Raw genomic sequence first — 23,599 nt, 5'->3', positions numbered from 1 at the left:
AGAAGGAAACAAAGGAGGAATGCTAACATATCTTGAATTCAGCAAAGTGTGCTTGGCAAAAATTTATAGTTATGTACCCCAATCCTAGGACAGCAATCCACAAATAAAATTGGAGATAATATGCAAGCACGGGTGTATTAACGTGTTTCCAAGGTACTATCATACTGACAGATTCAAAGCAAAGCTTCAAATGCAAGAAATCCTCAGTGTCAATGTTTAAAAACAGGCCATTCTGTGTCTTCATGAATACACAGAAAAGAACACATGAAAATGTGTGTAGCTAAACGCTTGAGGAAGGCTACAACAGTGAAGTATGGCGTTTCCTGTAGTGAAGAACTCTTTACCTAAGGCTCTCAAATTCTATTCCCGTTTTTAATAGCATCCTGAAACGAAACAAAAAACCAACCCAATTTCTGCCAAAACCAACCCAAGCAACTTTTAATCTGCAATTGATACTTCCTTAAACCAGACAGACGCCTGTCACCTGTGTCAGAAGCTGTCACCAGGAAGGGTGGGAGGGAAGAGTTCTCTCCAATACAGAAAGAATGGAATGGCTCTGTAAGTTCAGCAGATCAATTGGGTATGCAAACTTACCCAATTTCTATAATTAATTTCAATTAATTTCAATTGTTTAACCCTGTTTTATTGTTATCAGTTTCTTTTAAAAAGCAAACAACACAGTTCCAGCCTGCCTGCATTATCACCATAAACATGCATAACATTAGCACTGGATGATGGAATCACTGTAGTTGTTATTCTTCTGGAGACATTACTGCTTTTCCTCAATGAGCTTTCCTTTCTGTTTTTCAGAACATAAAAGACCCTAAAAAGAACAGGTTCTTCCTACAACCATGTCTCTACCCTATTCGGTTAGGAGAACTTCACTGTTTTAGCAATCTGGCAAATTATTATTATTATTATTATTATTATTAATAATAATAATAATTGTTGCCGTGACAACCAGAGAGGACATCTGCAGAAGGATAATATAGGACTTCTTCCCATTACTTTCAGTAACATTTCAGTATAGTTCTAAGTGGAGTAAAACCCTTTTACCTTCTGTGATGTTCAACATCAATATCGCTGATGGCACTATAAAGCATTATTTATTATTAACAACTTTTTACAGTTTTCGGAACTGTTGAATGGAAGGTCAAGAATCGTGGAAGCACCTGTTATAGTGTCACCAGGCACAATGGAAAATTAAATCTGTAAGTAACACATCAGTCTTTCACTTACTGTTGCACTGGTCACATGCATAAATCCTTCCTTCCAAAGCTTCTGTTTCTGTGAATTTGGCCAACATTTCAGTCAGCATGCACTCCGTCTGATTAACAGGCACAATCCCTTTGTTGATGGAGTGATACCGTTCAGGAAATTCCAGGGAAAGATCCCAGAAAGGTTCCACAGTATTAGATTTATAGTTACATGTTATACAAGTGACCTAGCAAGAAAAGGTTTATTTATTAAGACATACATTTATACAGATACCATCTCATAAGACACTGTGAGGCCAGTGAGTGAGGCTTAGCAGCCAAGAAAATATGGCTTATTCTGTGCTCTAAGTAAGTCTGTAACAATCTGTAAGAGAGAGGTTCTGCTTGGAAATTCCCAGATACGGACAGAGAGGCATCTTCAGAATAATTTCTATTGTTTGATCATACTGCCTTTGTACAACTCTCTAGTCTAAGAATGAATTCAGTCCTACTGAAATCTATGGCTACTATGACTTCAGTTCTGTTAAAATGAAGTTCTTAATAAGCCTGAATTATTTGCTCAAATTAAAACTTTTCATTCAAAATTTATATATTAAAAAAATTCAACTCCATTAAGTAATTCCTCTAACTTGATTTATTGATAAATGCCCATATCTATTTAATTTTCTTCATCGCTATAATGAGTTGCAGAATATAGTTCTTCAGTTTATTGGTATGTTCAAGAGGATTTTGTTATATGATACCAATATTGCTGTTTAGTGGGTAATAGGTTTGTTTTTGTTAATTGCTTCACCAAGAAGAAATAATGTATTTTACCCAGTTTGCTAGACCAAACCTGTGAAAAGATGCATACTGCAACATAGCTCCAATTTATACCTAAAGCCAATGGCATTATATGCACTGATTTCCTCCCTGACTTCCAGTTGTAATGAAAGCAAAGTTTGTTAATCTGGATGTAATGACATGAACCAGAAAGTGGGGTGGGGTGGGGTCAGAGCTTGTGAGGAAAGGAATCTTGAATGTCCAAGATTCACTCATGTAATGTCAAGCCACCACAGCATGGTGTTACATGAGAACTGCCTATAATGTCTACTTAGAGCAAGCATTCCCAACCTGTGGCCCTCCAGATGTTTTGGCCTACAACTCCCACGATCCCTAGCTAACAGGACCAGTGGTCAGGCATGATGGGAATTGTAGTCCAAAACATCTGGAGGGCCGAAGGTTGGGGATGCCTGACTTAGAGTATTATATACCTGGGAGCTTCTGAATGAGGAACATAATAGTATGATATTTTGCAAAAATGAAAACAAAAACGGGAGTGGAGGAGAAAACTTTGCCTCATTCTCCCAAAAGATTCTGATGGGTTAACAATGTAGTTTGCAAAAGCTAAGTGGAAACAGCCAAAAGCACCTAACTAGGAGGAGAGAAAAAATAGTGCCACAGTCATGCTTTGCAAAAAAAACAACAACAAAACTCTACACCCATTATATAAACAAAGCCTATCTATCCCCAGCCATATTTGGAATAGTAAGTATAAACTATAGCAAAGACTCTAACATTGTTCTGTTAGCAGCATGAGTTGCTGAAAAGGGAAATTAATCCCCCCACCTGAATCTTCTGCTAAACCTCACAATCCCCCCACAATTGCAATAAAATACTACTACTACTACTACTACTACTATAATTTTGTTCCATTAGAAAAATATGCTGAAAATGACAAATTTCACTTAAGGTATACTACAAATTCTCCTTTTGCCAGATACATGCATTAATATTTGGTTATTCATAAATACTGTCACCAAAAAGTGCCTCTAGCTTTGATAAACATAAATTTGGCTAACATTCATACCTGACTGAGCAGCTGCCCATGAAAGATGGTGTTCACCACCTTCAGGACCTGCTTGGTGAGCTTCCTCTGTGAAAAAGGGATGAGGATCCTGCGTTTTGTTCCTTCAGATTCCAACTCCTGCTGCACTTTGTCCAACAATTCACAAAGAAATTCCTGAGCATCTTGCTGGTCATAACCTCGAAACGCTGGAATCAAACTCCACACAGAGTGCAGCATGGCAAAAGGAGAGACCGAGGCCCACTTCCCAGACCACATGACTCTGAAGAGCGTGTGCAGTTCATGACAGAGAGAGATGTGCTTTGAACTTGGCTCCTTGGGCTGTGTAAGTTCTAAACTTTTGCTTATTGAGGACCCGCCATTTAAGCCAGCTGGCAGGCTCTGCCTGCCATATGAACCCAGTTGATCATTCCTCCCTGAATCGGTTGGAGCAGGCCCATTGACCAGCTTTCCAGACATTCTAGACTTTCCATTCACGGTCTTAGCTAAGAGTTCTTCAGTTTCACAAAGATCCAGCGTCAAGAAACATTCTCTAAACTTTTGGAGGTGACTTAAAACTTGAAGGATTGAGTTCATGTAGCATGTGTTGCCTAGATTCTTTAGTCCAGTCACACCAGGAGTCATTTGAGGCTTACGCCGGATGGAATAGAATTGTTTGAATTTGCTATTCTGCACTCGTCTTGAGGTAGGGGAACTTGCTTCCATATCTCTGAATTTCCGAGGAATGAGATTCTCTCTGCGGATGTGCGACAAAAGCCGGGCACTTTTTCTTGGAGGCGTGTTTGCCAATTCCTCCAGCAATCTCCGCTTCATTTCTTGACGCCTCTGCCTGGCCACTTCCTTCTTCCTCTCCAGCTCTTCCAATTGTTTCTTTTGTTCTAGTTTTCGCTGGCCTCTAGAACTCTTATCAAACCAGGTCCGTAGTGCTTTTGCTAGCAATGACTGCCGTCTGTACCAGAGAGCTGTAAGCATCTGAGGCTTTCCCTGAGGGGCCCTCTGATGACTGCAAACATCCTCCCCCAAAGCCATTGACCGTAGCGTCCTACCACTTTTAGCAGACGGATCATGCTTCTGGCTTTTAATTGCAGATAGAGAACTTCTAAGCAATTTCAGGTCACCCTCGGGATTATCGTTCAACACATAGTCTTCGCAAAGGTAACAAAACACGTACAGGTCGTTAACTTCCATGGCCAAAGGATGCCTGGTCTCTTCGAAATGCTTAAGTGCATGGTCCTCAATATATCTTCCACAAGCCACATGGGAGCATTTCAGGCAGGCCCAAACAGATTCCGTGGTGTTGCAGTCCATGCAGTGCCACTTCTGGGGGTTCAGAATAGAATGGTCCTGGGCAAGTCGTAGCCGCCCAACATGTTTGCATCTATCCATGTCTCACATAAAGCTCCACTGCTTTAACCTTGCAAAGGAGACAGAAAAGAACTTAAGTAACTGCACACATTAAAAAATACAGTCATATATTATTTTTTAAAGCCACCCCAAAAGCCTGGGCAGTGTGTATGGAGGTCCTGGGCTGCCCAGACAACAAGACCACCACCCTTTGGCCTTGCTGATGTGGTCCAAAGGAAAGCAGAGCCATACATCTGGCACCAGCTTGGCTGCAGGAGTTGCTGGAAGGAGACATACAAGGCGCCATCCAACTGTCTTAGGGACTCCACTGCAGATACTCCATGGCCATATGTTGTATAAACAAAATTAAAATCGGACTGCACAATCTCTAAACACACAATGGCCCGACTCACACATAAAGCTTAAGTACAGTGGTACCTCGCAAGACGAATGCCTCGCAAGACAAAAAACTCGCTAGACGAAAGGGTTTTTTGTTTTTTGAGCTGCTTCGCAAGACGATTTTCCCTATGGGCTTGCTTCGTAAGACGGAAACGTCTTGCAAGTTTGTTTCCTTTTTCTTAACACCGTTAATACAGTTGCGACTTGACTTCGAGGAACAACTCATAGAACGCGGTGTGGTAGCCTTTTTTGAGGTTTTTAAAGACTTTGGTGATTTTTGAAGCTTTTCCAAAACTTTCCCGACACCGTGCTTCGCAAGACGACAAAAATCGCAAGACGACAAAACTCACGGAACGAATTAATTTCGTCTTGCGAGGCACCACTGTATGGTTTAGCATTACAAGGGTAAGCCACAGTGAAGTCTTGGGCTTGTGTTATTCTTCCATTTCTCCTCTCTTCATCCAGTGTGGCTGCACTTCCAAATTTCTTCCTGGCAGCAGTCATGTACAGGGCAGCTCACAGGCCCAAGACTTGTTCACATATTGCTAAACCATAGTTTAGCACTACATACAAATAAGGTCAATGTCTCATTTGTACGCAACCTGAATTCCATGCCAGGAAAGGCACATTACTGCACAGAAAACATTTATTCACTAGAAATAACATTACTAAATCATATTATGCTGTTTTAATAGACTTTTTATCATGCTATTTTTCAAGGCTTAGCTCTTCAAGAACAAACTAAGTTATGAATTATATAGAGCTGCAGCAATCCTGAGCTGTAGCAAAGACAAAACATTTGCTACAGATTGTGGTTAAAAAACAGAATGTTTAACCATGATCCCAGGTAAGAAAAACCTTGGCCTAGCGGAGCAACAAAGCATCTGTCACCTCCCTGGGAGGCAGCACGTTTGTGCTAAACCGTGGTCTGGCTTAATGTTACACGCAAACATGGCCAATATGTCCACATCTACATATCTGTTTCAACTTAATTCTGAATTAATATTTAAAAATTATTTTTCTTTCCCATTGTTTTGAAATTACTCAGGAATCTATATCAACCGGTAGGGAACCACTATCATTCGTGATAGGTAGAAAACAGAACACTTCTTCCAGAAACTGTAATTAACATTACATAGTAAGCTCACTTAGCCTTGAAATTCTCTAGAATGATCACGCTTACAAGTATAACCAGACCTCTTGTGAGCCACAGACAATTTGCAGAGGCATCTTACCCATCCTTATACAACAACATTGGCCCAGGAATTCTCTTTGAGGCAGTCAATAAAAATCAAGAGTTAATTAAAAATAGAATTTTAAATGTGATTTTTCAAATGTTTCATATATAGCTTTTCTTTTAAAAAATAAAAAACCTTTTAAAAAACTGACTATAATACCAACAAATATATTTAAACCTGCACTTTAATGCTCTTAAAACCAAAACATGGCATTCCACCTATTACCGAATTAAACGCAACCTTTATATTTAAAAAACAAAACAAAACTAGGGTAAACATATCTGACTTGGGGCTAAGTATTATAAATAACACCAAAGCCAGATTCACACATCATGGTTCCAGTCCAATATGCCCCTGTTATATCAGGCTGGGAATGAGCCTTGTGCATGAACACTTCCCCTTCCCTCTCTTCATAAGCCAGTTTTCTGTGATGTCTGAACCACGGAAATGAAGTTTAAAGCATGCTTACAAACCAAAATATGATCTTGGATGGACTCTCTAGATTAGTGCTTGCAGGTACCATGTTGCAGTGGTTGTGCTGCAAGCTGGTTAGCTGATTCAAGAATGTGGTGCTGAGAGGTTTCTGCTCAGTCCAATGACACTGCGGAGTCGGATGATGACCAGGCCTCAAATCCCCACTTGGACATGAAGCTCACTGGGTGAAACTGGGCCAGTCCCTGCCTCTCAGCCTAACCTACCTCAATGGGTTGTTATGGGAATTAAATGAGGAGGGGGAGAATCTTGTATGCAACCTTGAGCTCCTCAGAGAAAAAGGCAGCATATAAATGCAATAAACAAATAATAAATAATATGTTTTGTTTTGTTGGCGTCCCACAAGGTTCCGTCCTATCCTCCATGCTTCTTAACTTCCTCATTGGGAGTGGAGAAACAGATATGGTCAGTGGACTGGATCCTGAAATCTCTCACCCTTGCAGACCAATTTGATAGGTGGGAGGGATCCATGATGTCAGGTACATTGCTTCCCTTTGCAGAAAAAAGGTTCCTTTGCAGACTTACTTGAACTCGAGCAGATTGCAAAGTAAGATCCCTGAGGCAGGTCCCCGTGGGTGTTGCAGTCAGTGCCAATCAGCTGGTCAGCACGCCTGCAATGCTCCATTTCGGCAGAGATCAACTATGCTTGGGAGCTCTGATTGTGAACTGCAGGATGCAGCTGAGGCGGGACGGAGTGGGCTATGCTGACCAAGGAAAAATTGAAAGCAAATGTTAAAGCTCTCAATTATTCCTTTACAGCCATGTTTTCTCCTTTCCGACACCTGATGTCACAAGCGGGTGTGGTTTGAGGAATATGGCCCCATGACTAAATTAGCAGAGGTTCCCCACTGCGGATCTACATGAAACCATCACAAATGAGGCAGCCGTAGCTGCAGGTTTTCTCGTTCTGCTGCCCAATTAATGAAATTCTCACCTTGTGCCTACTTTGTTATCTTTTCAGCACCAGATAGAGATCTTTTAGTTGTCCCAGGTTTCTAACTGTGAAACAGTGATGACTTTATTGCTGCCAGTTTTTAGCTGCTGACTTCTACTTCAGTTTGTTAATGTTTCCATTACATCCGTTTTATTTCTATTCTGTAAATTGCTCCAAGAATACTTGGCGACACAAAAAATTTCAAAATAAACATAATGGAAAATACACACTTTTATGGGGGAAAGTTGGTATACCTATTCACACTGACAAACATGGCACTAATAAATAAAATAAATGAAAAAAACAGTCTTGCTAACATTTTTAGGACACACAGAATAAACGCACAATGTACACCTATGGCAGAATTTATAAATAAATGATAAAGCTTGTGTTGTATTGCATTAATTTGTAACATTTCTTTTAAAAGTCTAGCATCTTTGTCAGGGCTATTTGTAAACAGAAAGATGGCCTTGTAACTTTCAGTATAAATGGAAGCTACTGAGTTCTTACATAAAACAAAGTTATACTGTCATTAAGCTATGCTTGTACCTGCAGCATTAATGGAAAAGTGCTGATAATCTCAGTTTCTTCCTTTAAAATGGCAATAGCAAAAAGTTTACTTAGATACTTGCTGGCAGATTTTAATTTTTTTATCCTATTAATCAAGGTTGTTAAGCAAAATCCTCCTACGAAACAATTTCCGCCCTCCCTTCCCAACAGGTGGGCCGGGTTTGTGACACTGAGTGGGCTTACCTGGTCTGGTGCCTCCCATCTGGGTCAGGGTGGCTATCGCCCCGCCCCCAGCCTGGGAGGACATTGGACGGCCGGCTGGGGGTGGGGCAAAGGCCAAGGAAAAGAGGGGTTCAGCACGTGTGCTTGCAATAGGAAGTGGTACCTTATGAAATTCACTTTGCAGACTTGTCTAAAACCATGGGATACATTATCAGCAGGACATAATTATTCCTTTAATACTCTTAAGTAATAGCAGGAATACAAGAAAATGGCCACAATAAAAGGAGCCCCACATACACAGAGGGTATACAGTCATACCTCGGGTTGAAGTAGCTTCAGGTTAAGTATTTTCGGGTTGCGCTCTGCGGCAACCCGGAAGTAACGGAGCGCGTTACTTCTGGGTTTCGCCACTCGCACATGCACAGATGCTCAAAATGACGTCACGCGGAAGCGGCAAAACGCGACCCGTGAACACGTGCAGTCGTGTGTTACGTTTACTTCAGGATGCGAACGGGGCTCTGGAACGGATCCCGTTCGTATCCAGAGGTACCACTGTATTAGCTCCAGGTCATAAGCATATGAGCTTCTTTCCTCTGCAGGTGCTGATACAACAAGCACTCTTGTTTGCTCAATTTGCTGAATTACAGCATGTGTGCATGCATGCGAAAGAGAAGAAATACAGGCCAAATATCAAAACAAGTTTAAAACAGAATACAATACTCACCGATTCATATTTAAATATTCCCGCAACTCAACGATCAGAGGCTGGAACATCCCCATTGCAGTCAATAGGAACTTCAACTGTTCTTCAGGAATTTACTTATAAATTAGATCTTCATCAGAAACAGGCAATGCAGTGTTATAGCCCTAAAGAGAAAGTATTCCTGTGAAACATATATAAACAAGAAATAGGCTGTGCAGCTTTAGAACATGAATCATTCCTCTAGTGGAAGAACTACTGCAGAGAATATATTTTTAATGATGGACAAAAAACTAACTAGACGGCACAATTATAGCACAGCCATTGATGAAGAAATGTCAAAAGGAAAAAGGTACTCTGGATTTCCTTTGTTTCAGAGCTTTAGCTTTATAGAAGTCTGCTACTCATATACAGTTGATTCAGTCTATTACTGCTAATCAACTACCTACATATTTGCAAAGCAAAATCTAAAAAGGAAAGGCCAGCTAAAAATACGCACATATTGGATCACTTTGATTTGGATGGCTGAGAAAACAGCTTTTTGTAGGGAAATTCTACCATCCATTCAACTTTGATTCACACAGGATTTTAGAACATATCCATCTGTGCATGTACAATGCAAATATAATATGGATTACGTGCCTCCCCCCACTCCAAACAGACAAAAAACCTAGTTAACAAGAGGAACAAATATTGAGTTTAAGGAGGGCAATTTACAAGGGAAAACTAACTTGTCTGAATGCAGCAAAAGTCTGAATGCAGCATATTAACAATATGGACAGAATGCATAGTTTCATCATCCCTACGCAAGACACAACCTTACAGTGATGCTTATGATACTACAGTACTTGCTGCTAAAAAGAATCCTCACACACCAAAAACATCTGTGGGTACATAGTAAATCATTCCTCACACTGTTCTGTGCTCACAACTAGGGCAGGCTAGCTTTTCCTGGAGGATCCTTTTGTCCTCAGAAGCAATCCAATTTATCCTCTGACATCTAGCCCCATGGGGAATCTCTCTATTTGCATGTCTTTGGCCTCCCACTAAGCAGATTTCAATAGGTATGCTGAGATGGGGTTGGCCAGGGGTGCCAATCTGGAGAACTTTCCGTGAATTTTAGCAAACAACAAAGGAGTCACATGGGATTTGGGGGCAAGAAAGGGGGTGGGGTGGAAGAGGCAGAAGGGAGTACAATAGGGAACTCCCCACTAAGATTATCTAAGACAAGGAGAAGTGTCTTATTTCGTCATGAGTGGCAATTTATTCAAAAGAAACCTGAGACTTGCAGGAGGTGAAGATAAGCAGACCTAAGATCTAGAGAACTAGGAATATGTCAACCAACTAAATTCAGTCCATTAACTTAACTCTTTAGTTATCATTCCAAGCTGAAACAAAATCTAGGCACATGCAAACACATACCTTACAACTTCATTGAAGTTATCCCTCTCTCCCAACACACAGCTTGTTCTATTCCCCACTGTTACAATCTGGATTGCAAGCTCCTCACAACAGGGACTTGTTTTGTTTCACTTATTTTGCTATGTCACTTTTCAGATATATTGATGGCACTATACAAACAATCCCAAAACCTACAGCAGAGCAAGCCTGGCTTTTAAGCAACATAGTACAAACAACAGAATCTTAAGATTAACCACAAAAAATCTAGTTCTAAAAGAAAAATCATTCACAAGAAATATTGTATAAACTAACTGTAAGGCATCAATAAGCATGTGGTATGAGCCACATGATTTACTGTGCATGGAGGTTAGAGGCAGTTTTTATTAAAATCACTTTCCAAAAGGTTCATATGCACAGAGTTGTAACCATCATAGTGTCAACAGTGGTATGAAACTACACCATTATTTGACTATGCATGTAAATCACTAGTATTTTTTTAATCCTCACACAGACCAGGAACCAGTTAAAAAAAAAAAGTATTTCACAGGGATGGATCTAAAACAACAGACATCCCCTGTATGCACTGTTGTTTAACTCATTAAGAATCCCAAGAGCATGTGGTAAAGTACTGTAGTTAACTTGTAAACATTGCAAATACAAAATCTGTGAACTGTTAACAGAAAGGTTTCGTAATATTGATTGGAGGAAAGAGTATCAAAAATAACTGTTAATAGATAAGAGAGGTGAATTAAAAACAGATGTGTATCCTTCCCCACTCAGTTTTACTTTTTCTGCAACGATACAAGATATCTGAGCTTATTAGTTTATATTGTGTCCTTTTCCCAAGGAGCTCAAAGTGGATCTCTTTAGCTTCTCAACAGCCATGTTAGGTAGGTTAGACTGAGAGTGTGTAATTTGCCTATAGCAAATTAAGAACTCCCCAGTAAAACTTAGGAAGGCTAGTAGCACAGGAGGGATCTGAGGCAAGGTCCAAGCATGGGTGCAGCCAAGGGGAACCAGGGGGGGCCCTGTGCCCCCTAAATCAAGTAAATAAATAAAAATACTTAACGAACTGAGGTTCTGCCCACCCCAAACATAACTCTTGGCTACGCCCATGGGTCCAAGGCTAATATTCCAGATGCTGCTCCATATAGGCTTGCATTATTATAATAATGACCAGGCACATTACAGATTGAAATCCCATTCTCTCACCCCAAAACATAAGGAAATGGGAGCAGGGGAGCAATCTATCTGAACAGACTCGTTTATGGAATAAATTGAGTGAGTCCTGAAGCTGTCTCCTCATCAAAAGTCCCCATCACCACATCTGACCTCTCCTGATGCCTTAAACAAGACCAGCCACGAACACACAGACGTGAGGCAGTTAGCTTAAACTTGGTGATCTGTTTTCTCTGCCCCTTAATAGAGTGTGTCCAAACCAAGTCACAAGCTTGACATGTCACATGAGGAATAGGAACACTGTCCTCTTCTTACAAGTTAGAAGCCTCTAGAAACCTCCTGAATCGTCAGACAGCATGGTCTTTCTTTTTTAAAATTCTCACGTCGTTTGGTTGAGAAAAATAAATTAGTACTCATTCTTCACGGTTCACTATCTGTAATTAGCTCACACTATTTTGCAGAACAACGCTGATCCAGCTCTATAACCATTACATTGATAAAGTTTCCCAAGACGGCTTCTATATACCAGTATATACTTAGATTTATACCGTATAGGTTTGAAACTGTGTTCCAACCAGCATGCTTGTTGATAACAACACACACACAAACCACTGCCAGTTTTGTGTGTTTTGTTTTTAGCATTTTCCCCTTGAAAGTGTTTCCAGAGCCAAGAAAAGCAGCCAGCTGCAATTATAATGGCTGCATAATGTTGCCTGGATGGGAATGAAGCCAGAGTGTTTCATTCAGATATTGGACACTGTAAAAATTAAGACAAGAGTAATATATGCAAACCACACCAAGGAAACAAGAGTTTTGCCAAGGACTTGAAGAAATCCTCTGATAGAAAAGCAGATCATCAGAACATCACTCAAGTGGGGCCCAAAAATGTAAAGTATAAAAACTCAAATTAAAAAACAAAAATCTTTATTGATCTGATCGTCATGATCCTATAACAGCTCCAACTGGAGTTGGTAATTTACTTAAGACCATGCCAACAATGTGGTCCTGCAGATGTTGCTGGAGTACAACTCCCATCATCCCTGGCTTTCAGGCATACTGGCTAAAGCTCAGGGAAGTTATCTAGAAAGCCTGTCAGAATTACACACAAAAACACCCTAGAAGTATGACACTATGCCACCATACTGTCCAAGCTATCACTACACCATCATCAGTAAAGCCATGCATAAATTCCATCAGACTTAACCACCATTTGATGGTTCCTAGTAAGCTGTTTTGTTTTTTCTATCCCACATCTTGGCAGCCACATAGTAGAGGGCACAATTTGTAATGACCAAGGAGCCCTTTCCCCTAGCCACACATGAGACACTTCTCTGGGGGTGGGTCCTGCACAGCTAGAAGTAACATTTACCCTCTGTCAGAGTTGTTGATCCAAAGTCTTGATCAATATCACAGAAAATTGACCTCCTGCTTGTAAATAGCAATGAAAAAGATATTTCCATGAGTGGTGGGTTTCACTGCCTTTGGCCAAAGCTTAATATGGATTCCTATGTGCTTAACTGTACTGCAGTCAGTTTTAAATATCTGCTCCAGTCTATGTACTTCTGACATATTTTCTATTTTGACAGCTGAACCTTGTGGCACCTTAGACTAACAAGCTTACTGCAGCATACTTTTTTGTGGACTACAGTCCACTTCATCAGACTCATGAAGTGCTATCGTAAGTTGGCAGGTATATATACACCTATGCGCATAAAGTAAAATGAAAAGAAAGACATTTAAACAGCATCGTCAGAGGGAAGTGAAATAGAAAACAATGTAGCCTGTGATAATTTCACAATTGCTTAAACGTATATGAAAAATAAATACAGTGAGCATTTGTGCAATTGTAAATTAACTCCTCTAGTAGGATTAAAAAAACCCAAACTGTTATCTGGAGTGGTACCGAGGGGAGCGCGGGAGCGACGGTTGAGGTGAGAGAGCAGGCAGAGCTGCAGGCAACATGACCACCAGTCAGAAGCATCAGGACTTCGTGGCTGAGCCCATGGGGGACAAGTCTGTTGGTACTTTAGCTGGCATTGGAGATGTACTTGGCAGGAAGCTGGAAGACAAAGGCTTTGACAAGGCATATGTGGTTCTGGGACAGTTCTTAGTGCTGAAGAAGGACGAGGACCTCTTCCGCGAGTGGTTGAAGGACACGTGCGGTGCCAATGCCAAGCAATCCAGAGACTGTTATGGCTGCCTGAAGGAATGGTGTGATGCTTTCTTGTGAATGATGTTGGCCAAAGCTTGCTGGATGCTGTTAGGGCTTTTGTAGTTGAATAGAGATTGTTCCTCCCCATCTCTCTCAGCACCCACTTCTTATAAACCTTCCAGCATCTACACGGGCTGCTGGGGGCTATTGCTCCCAACACTGGGGTGGGGGGGAGCCATGATTGCCTTTTAATGTAACTGAATCTTTTTTCCTCCAGGGAGAGGGTTGAGAAACATCAAATGTTCTAATTCGATGCTCCATGTAGGTCGTTTTTTACGTGGCTTTAATTGCAAGCCCCCTCACTGTTAGGCCACCCAACTCCAGAACCAGACCTGCCTGCTAACAATAATGGAAGTTCCCCTACTCCCTTTGTTTGATCTCCAGTTAGACTGAGGTTTACCTGTCAATTCTGAAGAAAAAAGATGTTATTAGGCCTATTATTTTTGTGATTTATCTCCAGTGTTTGATCCCCGCTATAATTTTTATGCTACTCGGTTTATTGGCAAGAACCAAAAATCATTGCAAAGTTTTTAAATCAATAAAAATCAGCTGTGTTAACTAAAAAACAACAACAACAAAAACTGTTATCTGAATTCAGATCACAGGGGATAGAACTGAACTTCTTTGTAAGTTGTAATTCAGAAGTTTCACAGTCTCATCTCCTCTGAAGCTCCATTGTTCAAGAGGGACAGTTTTAAGGTCAACAGAGTATATGCCCCCAGAAGCTGAAATGTACTCCTACTGGTTTCTGAATATTGTCCTTTCTGATGTCTTGCTTACAGGCAGTATCCCCATCCACCACAACTTAAAACAGCTAGTCACTAGGTACAATAGGACATATAACAGAGACACAAACAAAGCGACCAGCTGATGCCAACGCTGCCCCCCTATCTACTTTGGCAGCACTATTACAGAACCTAATAATGTCAGCCACAACGTCATGGGCTCACTCACAGCTCATCTTACAGTGTGATATATGCTATCACCTTCCAGCAATGCCCTTTTGAATATACATAGGTCAAGCAGGCCCATCTCTACACAAATGAATAAATGTATACAAATCTGGCACCAGAAAAGGAAAAATTCTGCAGTATGAGAAGAACAAATAAACTTCACAAGGAAACTCCAGCATAAATCTGCTGAATTGCAATTTATGAAAAAGTTCAACTTCCTTCATTTGGGGCTGAACGGACATAATGGTTTCTTGTTCTACTACAGGAGTTAATTTAATAGTGGATGCAAAGATAATTCTATTATTGCCAGTCACCACTGTTGTTAAGGGTCACTGTGCTCATTTTGCATGCATCTAATCTCTAATTGTACTGTCACTTAGCAATGCTAATTGTGCCTTTAGTGTTGTGGTTGAAGAATCATTTTGCACTCATTTAGGCTCTACTAGAATTGTTGGCTGTAGTCCGTGAAATACTATGCCATAAAAGAAATCAACTTTAAGGTGTCACAAGACTCTTTGCTGTTTTTCTTGCAAAAGACCAAGATGGTTGCTCTTCTGGAAATTATTTTTGCATGTGTATTTATTTCCATAAGATTATATATAGTACCAAATCTATCTTACATGGTTTTATCAATATGAATTAATTTTTTGTAATGGCTTAAAGCCAGAACCTTTAAAAATAATAATTAAGTAACCCAACCACGTGGGAAGGGGCACATCATATGGGTGCCAATCAGAATCAGCATCCTGCCAGAGAAGCAGTGTGCCAGTTCTGTAGGATCCATGTGGTCTGATTAGAGAGAAGTGGCTCCCATGTAGCTATGTTAACATAGCATGACAGAAAGGATAGCAAGGCAGAACAAAATGGACTCCCTTATCTTCCACGCTGTAGTACTGCCATACCAAGGATACTATATTATTAACATATTTATGTCTCACCCTTCCTCCAATTGCTCAGGGCAGTGTATATGGGAGATAATCCTATGTTAGCCTCATAAATAATCCTATGTGATAGATTTCTCCAAGAAAGATGCTGACCCAAAGTCACCAACTGAGATTTACAGATTCAAATACAGGTTTAAGTCCAACATCCTACATCCTAAATGTCCTTGCTTTTTATTATTGCTCCTTTAGCATTAATTCTGAATAGCTTTATTGTTCTTAAAAATAGTTAATTGTATTTGTGTTGATACCTTTAAGCCCATGTCAGTACTCCTCAGCAAGGGACTGAGATGCTCACCACATATTTACTTTACTAGTTCTCCTTCTTGTATAGGAGATGTGATTTTAAAGAGTTCAGTGCAAATGTGAATTTACTAAGGATTGGGCCTCTTCAGAAAAATGGACAGAAAAACTATTAAACCTATAAAACATTTCTGTTATTTAGAAAATGTGTAACGTTGTCTATTAAGAGTGGTGGGTTTTTTTTGGCATTTTACAAGCAGTATTTTAGAAGAGCTCTTCATGTTTCAGCATTACGCAAAACAGAGAGCATAAAGTTCTTTATGGCACCAGTTTCCCCAACATTTTAAATTTCAAAGAATTTGGCTATGTTTCAAAGGAAAATACTCAGAATAATACTGCAAAATAATAAATGAGAGAGGATCAATAAATCCACAAACATCTATGGATCTCACTTTTCTTTGCTCTGCTGCTTACACTGTCAGTTCGCAGCACAGGCTGCAAACCTAGGAACACATGCTTTGGACTGAAATTAAAAAGGACTCATTATGCACATAAGTGTATTTAGAATACAATGCTGGCAAACACTCTAGGCTACTATAAAGAAGCTAAACACTCCTCAGCAGTGCTATTTTTCTAGAAAAAGAGGTGCCAGAACTCACCATGAACACCTCTCTTGTTCTCTTATAATGGCAATGGAGCCCATCTGAAATGTGCTGGAACTGAGTTCTGGTGAGTTCAGGCTGAAAAAAAGCCATTTTTCTCAGTCATTTCTCTGGAAATCTAGCAATTTGACCTGTCAATAAAATTAACAGCATATTGCTGATTGGAAACAATATTGCAAATTATTTGTACACATATTTTAAACTGCTCCACTAACATAACTCTTCTCATGATTAAAATAATTGTATGTTACGTTGTGTGTATATGTGTGTGAGGGAAAGAGGAGTTGAAGGGAGTGTGGAATGATAGTTGTGGTGACGGAAGACATTTTGCCAAGAAGAAGAAGAAGAAGAAGGTAGGGTGGATTAACTGGCTGGGAATGGGTTTAGGAGATTACTAGTTCTAACCCCATTCATCTCCAACTTTAGTTTGCTGTGAATTTGTTTTCACTGCTCCTCAAATAAGCATTCTGTTGTTAACCCTGGGTAATTGTCAGTGAGCCGCCCTCCCGATACCAGCATTCTGCAGCTTATCTAAAATGGGCTGGGAGCTACAGAGTGGTGGTGAGGTCAGGGCTGTGCAGGCCTTGCTAGTGCACCCATGCAGTCCCAAGCTCACCGGCACTGTGCCCTGGCCTGTCCAGGTGAACTGCAGCAACGCCAATGTCAGAAGGTGGCTTTGCTGATCCACACCACCACACAAGCTGCTACTGTCTACCTGATAATGTGTTAACAACACAGTACAGGTGAGCCGAAGCAAGCTTCTCTGAACTCAATTATCATCATCACCATCATATTATTATTTCTGTTTATATCCTGTCCCTCCTGAAAGAGCTCAATAATAAAAAGAAAGTTTATAACGTTATTGTAAAAATTATGAAAAGGTTTAAAAACACGTGATCTCAGGGTTGCCAGAAACAGTGTATTTCAGTCCTTCAGTGCCTAGGTAAACAGGAATGGGGATGCAGGTTTTGGTGGCTGCTCCCAGACTTTGGAACTCCCTTCCTAGAGAAGTTAGACTGGCTCCATCCACTGGTGGAGGAACGGGGGAGCGCACCGCCCCGGCACCATCGGGGAGGGGGGGCAACATCACGGCCGCCCCTGGACACACGTCACGCACCCCCACTGCACCAGGCACCACGCCCCTGCGGGCGGTGTGACACGCCCCCAGGACACATGCCAACCCCCGAGGGCGGCGTGACATGCCCCCGGGATGAGTGCCACGCCCCCAGGATGCGCGCCAGCCACGTCCCTGCCTGCCCTCCGTTCACGGTGCCAGAGCATGCCGCTTTGCCACTGACTCTATCCCTAATGTCTGTCCTCTACTGGCAGGTGAATACCTTTCTGTTCCAACAGGCCATTTAGAACTGACTGTTTTTGAGGAAAGGGCTGGTACTGTGATGTTTTTAGTATCTGCATTTTTAATGGATCTTTTTATACTATCTTAATCCTATTATGTGTTTAATTACATTTCAATTATTGTCTTTTTAGCTTTTTCTGTTTTATCTGTGTAAGCCACCCTGAGTTCCGGACTGAGAAAAAGGTGAGGCATAAATATTATAATAACCATGTTTTTAAATTTATCCTGAAAGTCAATATGAAGGAGACAGGTGCACCTCACTATGGAGGGAATTCCAAAAATGGGGAAGCATCACTGAAAAGGCCCTGCCACAGGCCACTGCCAACCGAGCAGCTCCTAGTGGCAGCACCAATAACAAGTCCTCACTGGACACTCGAAATTAGTAAGTGTTTGATTGGTTGTCAAAGCTTTTTGTAAAAAGGAACGTTACAGTTAAGTTATTACATTAAGAAACAGGAATAAATCATTTCTCAATGAAAGCCATTTTTATCTTTTTAAGAAATATATTCATTGATAAAATATGAAACACACACACTAGAATGACATCAATATTTACTACAATAATTTCTAAGTTGAAATGTTGATCTGACGCTTGAAGTCTTTTGAACAGTTGACTGAATTTGAAACTCTTATTAGTAATAATAAACAGAAGAGAAATGACAGCCTGTCTACCTTGCACAAGGTCTGCTTTGCACAACTGGTGCAACTAGCTCCCTGCACTTCTCTAAACATCAAAATGAAAGAACCGGTTGTCAAAAGGTAGCAGGTGGACTGTAAAGCTGTGTTTGATTTCTAGCCTGGAGTTGGGTCATCACTGTTATAACACAGTTAGCATTTTCTCTGGTCTGTTAAAAGCATTGCTGCTTATCTAGTATAGCAGTAAGCTTCTGTAATGATTTTTTAGACATTCTAAGGGACAAATATAACCTCAGTAAACAGAGGCATACATTTCTGGGCAAATGAACCAATTAAAAAATCACATTCCCTGCTCCCATAAAAAACCCTGGTAGAAACAGCCAACTTTATTTTAAAGTGGGATTCAGAAGTAGTGTCATTGATGCTGTTCAACAGATGGAGGAAAATAGGGGTTACTGACAATTCATTTAAGAGTGGGCAACACACAGACTAGCAGAACTGATAAGAAGGCAGAGAAGGCACATCTCAGCTTTTAATGCCAGTTGAAAGTGTTTGTTTGACTACAGTGTAGAAATGTTTAGCAGTGCTGGTCCTATTGGTGAAAAATTGGCCTGAATTTATATACATTATCTATTGTTTTTAATACCAATAGCCATGAGGATTAGATAAGAATTCAAACAAAGAAGAAAACATTCAATTTTCTTGCATTACTTATAAATTAAGTTTAAAAAAATGTTATGTTTTCACTGACTGATACAACACGGGTGTCAATGAATAAACTGATCTCAAATAAATTATTCTTCCACTGTGCTTTCCTGGACAGAACATTTTCTGCTGTGATCCATTTAGGAAAAACTAATCAAGATTGCATAAAATTTTGCATTATTAGGAGAGCTGAGCCATTCTGGAAGAACATGCCACACATTCTCAAAAACATACCTCCTACTCCCTCAAGGATCAAACTCAGGGAAAACTGGCTCTGCCAGGTTTTAGTACAAGCTAGATTGCAAAGTGTTGATTGGCTGGCACATATGACGTCACAATCCCTCCTCCCCAGGGCAATTTTGCAATTTAAGACAACCACATAGGAAGTTCAGTCAATGAAAAATGTACATGCAGTCCAACAGCCCTTCTAAAGGATGGAGGAATGGGTAACACCGATTACTCAGTTAGCATTAGAATTGCTGGTAAGTATACCTGTCAATTAGACTGACACAGAGAAAGAGCACACCATGCAGGAGGAAAAACAATGTGGTGTCTGCTGTGCACACTGCACACAGCAAAAATGCCTTTCAGACTCTCACAGGCATGGATGGATTAGAATGGCCTGCAAGGCGGGACCAGATTATGTGCTTTAAAAAAATAAATGTAAGCCAGTCTCTAGTCCTCAGAGATGGAAAGTTATAAGGCAAAATCTGCAAGCACCTTCTAAGTGATTTCTTTGAGATAAATCAGTCTGGCTACTACACCCCCCCCCCCCCCCAGTGTTTTTAACTAATGAGTGAAGTCAGAACTTGATTGATGAGTGCATTGTTTAGATCAGGGGTCAGCAAACTTTTTCAACAGGGGGCCAGTCCACTGTCCCTCAGACCTTGTGGGGGGCCAGACTATAAATTGAAGAAGATGAAAAAATGAATGAATTCCTATGCCCCACAAATAACCCAGAGATGCATTTTAAATAAAAGCACAAATTCTACTCATGTAAAAACACCAGGCAGGCCCCACAAATAACCCAGAGATGCATTTTAAATAAAAGGGCACATTCTACTCATGTAAAAACACGCTGATTTCCAGACCGTCCGTGGCCCAGATAGAGAAGCTGATTGGGCCAGATCCGGTCCCTGGGCCTTACGCCTACCCATGGTTTAGATGCAAGGCCTTAGAAATTCCTGGAGGCCTAGAGAGCTACTATTTACCTCTCCCCTTTAGTGCACTTTTCCCGCCTACTATAGTTTTCTAATCCTTGGTCTCAGTGTACTAGTTCTAAAGACTGACTATAGATTTCCCCCTTTGCCCTTCCTTCCTTTCTAGCCACCAGGATACAGTGTTCCTAAACTTGATTCATCTGAGATCTGATGCTCCCTTGCCTAGAAGTTACTTTCTATGAATGCTACTGCATGATAAATGTGAGTGGATGTTAAACACACAACCAGCCCCCCTCCATGGTAAATAAAAATGTGAAAACTTTGCAAAGAGACTTAGGCATGCCCTCTGAATAGTTAACTTACAGTAAAATGGTATGTGTATACACTCAGAAGTAAGTTTCTTTTTGTGTAAAGGGACACACACACAAAGCTTAGGCTTTTTTGTTAGGAAGAAGCAGAAGGGTTCATCGTGAGGGGGATAAGTTTCAATGAAAACCAAACAGAACTTAAATACTATATAGGCAAAATAAAAAAATTCCTTCCTGTAGCACCTTAAAGACCAACTAAGTTAGTTCTTGGTATAAGCTTTCGTGTGCATGCACACTTCTTCAGATACACTGAAACAGAAGTTGCCAGATCCTTCTATATATTGAGAAGGTGGGGAGGGGTATTACTTAGAAGGGTGGTGGGAATTGGAGATTGGCAGATAGCTGAGTGCATGGCAGTGTGCATGCACACGAAAGCTTATACCAAGAACTAACTTAGTTGGTCTTTAAGGTGCTACAGGAAGGAATTTTTTTATTTCGACTATGGCAGACCAACACGGCTACCCATCTGTAACTATATAGGCAGTTCACTACACTTAAAATTACAGTCAACTTGAAACTTGCACACATTTAAATTACGTGACTGTATTTATTTTATTGCATTTATATCCCACCTTTTTCTCTATGGACCTACATGGTTCTCCCCATCCTCTTGTAATCCCCACAACAACCCATTGAGGTAAGTTAGACTGAGAAACTGACCTAGTGAGCTTCATGGCCGGGTGGGGATTTGAACCCTGTTCTCCAAGGTCCTAGTCCATCACTCTAAATACTACACCAGTGGTGGCGAACCTATGGCATGTGTGCCAGAGGGGGCACTCAGAGCCCTCTCTGTGGGCACACGTGCCGTCGCCCCAGCACAGAGTTCGTTACTAGAAAGCCAGGAATCGAGGCTCACCATCGTGACGCAAACACAGGGACAAATTTGTATTGGGTGCTTCATTATTTTGCTCAGAATTGTAATCTTTGTTATGATTTTCTCATGCAGCATGTTTTATATTCCTGTGTTCAAAATTTTTGTAGATTCCAAGTCAGGAACACCCAAAAAGGAATACAGCAAAAAAGAAGAAGAAGAAAAAAGCAAGAACAGAGAGTGGAAGATTGTTGAATGCAATGGGAAAGCGTTCTGACTTCTGTGCGATGAAAGTGTTGTGTGTCACACATCAAGTGTCAGACGGCACTTTGACACCAACCACAAAAGCACTGCCCAGCTTGGTAAAACTGAAACAAAAGAGTTTCTCAAAGGGAAACAGAGGAAATACCATTCCCAGTATCTTAAGTTTTTGCAACTCTCTTTCTAGAACAGATCATCTGACAGCTGACAGTTTTCAGATTTCACTGTGCATAGCCAAACATGATAAGCCCCTCTCTGATGGGGATATTATCAAAACGGCTATGTTGTCTGGGAGTAATTCCCTTTTTCATGATTTCCCAAATAAGGATAAAATTACTGAACAGACAACCACAAGATGTAGGGGAAACGGCAGAAAGGATGTTTTCTGATAGCAAAACCTTGTAGAGAAAACAGCAGGTTTTTGAAAGAGACCTTGGACAGCTGAAATATTTTCCAAATTGAAAAAATGCATTTAGAAAATTCCACAACATTTGCAGACAATCTTACAAGCCATTGGGAAACCTGCAAGGAATTTCCTAGCGTTGTAGCAGTTGTTTATTCTAAACTGAAACCTCAGCACAGTGGTACCTCGGGTTACATACACTTCAGGTTACGTACACTTCAGGTTACAGACTTCGCTAACCCAGAAATAGTACCTCGGGTTAAGAACTTTGCATCAGGATGAGAACAGAAATCGGGTGGCGGCGGTGCAGCGGCAGCAGGAGGCCCCATTAGCTAAAGTGGTGCTTCAGGTTAAGAACAGTTTCAGGTTAAGAACGGACCTCCGGAATGAATTAAGTACTTAACGCAAGGTACCACTGTATCTCAGTTAAATTGCCGCATTGGCACTTGGTGATCAAGAAGCGGTTTTGGGTTGCTGTTTGGACACTCAGTCTCTCAAATGTTCGCCATCACTGTACTACACTATGCTGGCTTTACAGGCTTGGCCGCTGACCTGGACGCAATCACACAAGGCAGAAAGTTTAAAAGCTCATCTGGTGTGGAAAGTGCTTTTAAGCTCTCTGCGTTGCTTACTGGGCTCTGGAGGCCTTTGTGAGATCTCATGGTGCCATCCGAGATCTCGTGATGCCTCTAGAGTCCATGCGAGAGCTTCCCAGAGCTAAATAAGACAACAGGAGTGTGACTTTGCTTTATCTCCTTCATCTCTCTGTGCTTTTGATACCACTGACCATGGTGTCCTCCTGAACCATCTATGTGGGATAGGTATTGGGGGCACTGTATTACAGTGATTCCACTTCTATTTCCAGGTTCAGTTCTCGAGAACAGCACTGTTTTGCAGGGTATGATTTTATCTGCAGTGCTATTTAACATATACATGAAGCTGTTGGGAGAGATCATTAAGGGATTTGGAGCACATTGTCAACAATACGCCAATGAAACTCTATTTCTCCATAGCCTCTTTCATGTGGCGGAAGCTGCCCTTTGAAATGTGCTTCCCATGAACATCAGGCACACACCCATAGTACTGCCATTTAGGTAAAGGTAAAGGGACCCCTGACCATTAGGTCCAGTCGTGACTGACTCTGGGGTTGCGGCGCTCAACTCGCTTTATTGGCCGCGAGAGCCGGCGTACAGCTTCTGGGTCATGTGGCCAGCATGACTAAGCCACTTCTGGCGAACCAGAGCAGCGCATGGAAACGCTGTTTACCTTCCCGCCGGAGCGGTACCTATTTCTCTACTTGCACTTTGAGGTGCTTTCCAACTGCTAGGGTGGCAGGAGCAGGGACCGAGCAATGGGAGCTCACCCCGTCGTGAGGATTCGAACCGCCGACCTTCTGATCGGCAAG

General features: G+C 41.1%; 1 protein-coding gene, 1 long non-coding RNA gene and 1 pseudogene across 6 annotated transcripts in view; 2 read left to right on the top strand and 1 right to left on the bottom strand.

Moving 5' to 3' along the window:
- Window positions 1-23,599, bottom strand: part of USP49 (ubiquitin specific peptidase 49) — a 57,814-nt gene that overhangs the window by 11,952 nt on the left and 22,263 nt on the right. For 3 of the 4 annotated variants that reach the window (XM_081010064.1, XM_081010063.1, XM_081010066.1), the window contains exons 2-4: window positions 8,927-9,069; window positions 3,067-4,477; window positions 1,240-1,444 (exon numbers count right to left, since the gene is read on the bottom strand). In XM_081010064.1, the coding sequence (XP_080866190.1) occupies window positions 1,240-1,444; window positions 3,067-4,449 (1,588 nt within the window). In that variant the 5' untranslated portion in view covers window positions 4,450-4,477; window positions 8,927-9,069. Of the gene's footprint in view, window positions 1-1,239; window positions 1,445-3,066; window positions 4,478-7,061; window positions 7,241-8,926; window positions 9,070-23,599 lie in introns of all 4 variants that reach the window. The other variant, XM_081010065.1, reaches the window with a different exon arrangement.
- Window positions 13,384-14,231, top strand: LOC308479844 (barrier-to-autointegration factor pseudogene; annotated as a pseudogene). The gene has a single exon. The product of its transcript is annotated as a barrier-to-autointegration factor pseudogene (transcript).
- On the top strand, window positions 18,898-22,213 carry LOC308479466. Its single transcript, XR_013987682.1, has 3 exons — window positions 18,898-19,673; window positions 20,518-20,612; window positions 21,701-22,213. It is a non-coding gene; the product is annotated as an uncharacterized lncRNA (long non-coding RNA).

The sequence above is a fragment of the Podarcis pityusensis genome (assembly GCF_964106645.2).
Source record: "Podarcis pityusensis genome assembly, chromosome: 6".
NCBI lineage: Eukaryota > Metazoa > Chordata > Lepidosauria > Squamata > Lacertidae > Podarcis > Podarcis pityusensis.
The sequence above is the reverse complement of the archived record's forward strand: the minus strand, read 5'-3'. Positions and strand labels throughout refer to the sequence as shown.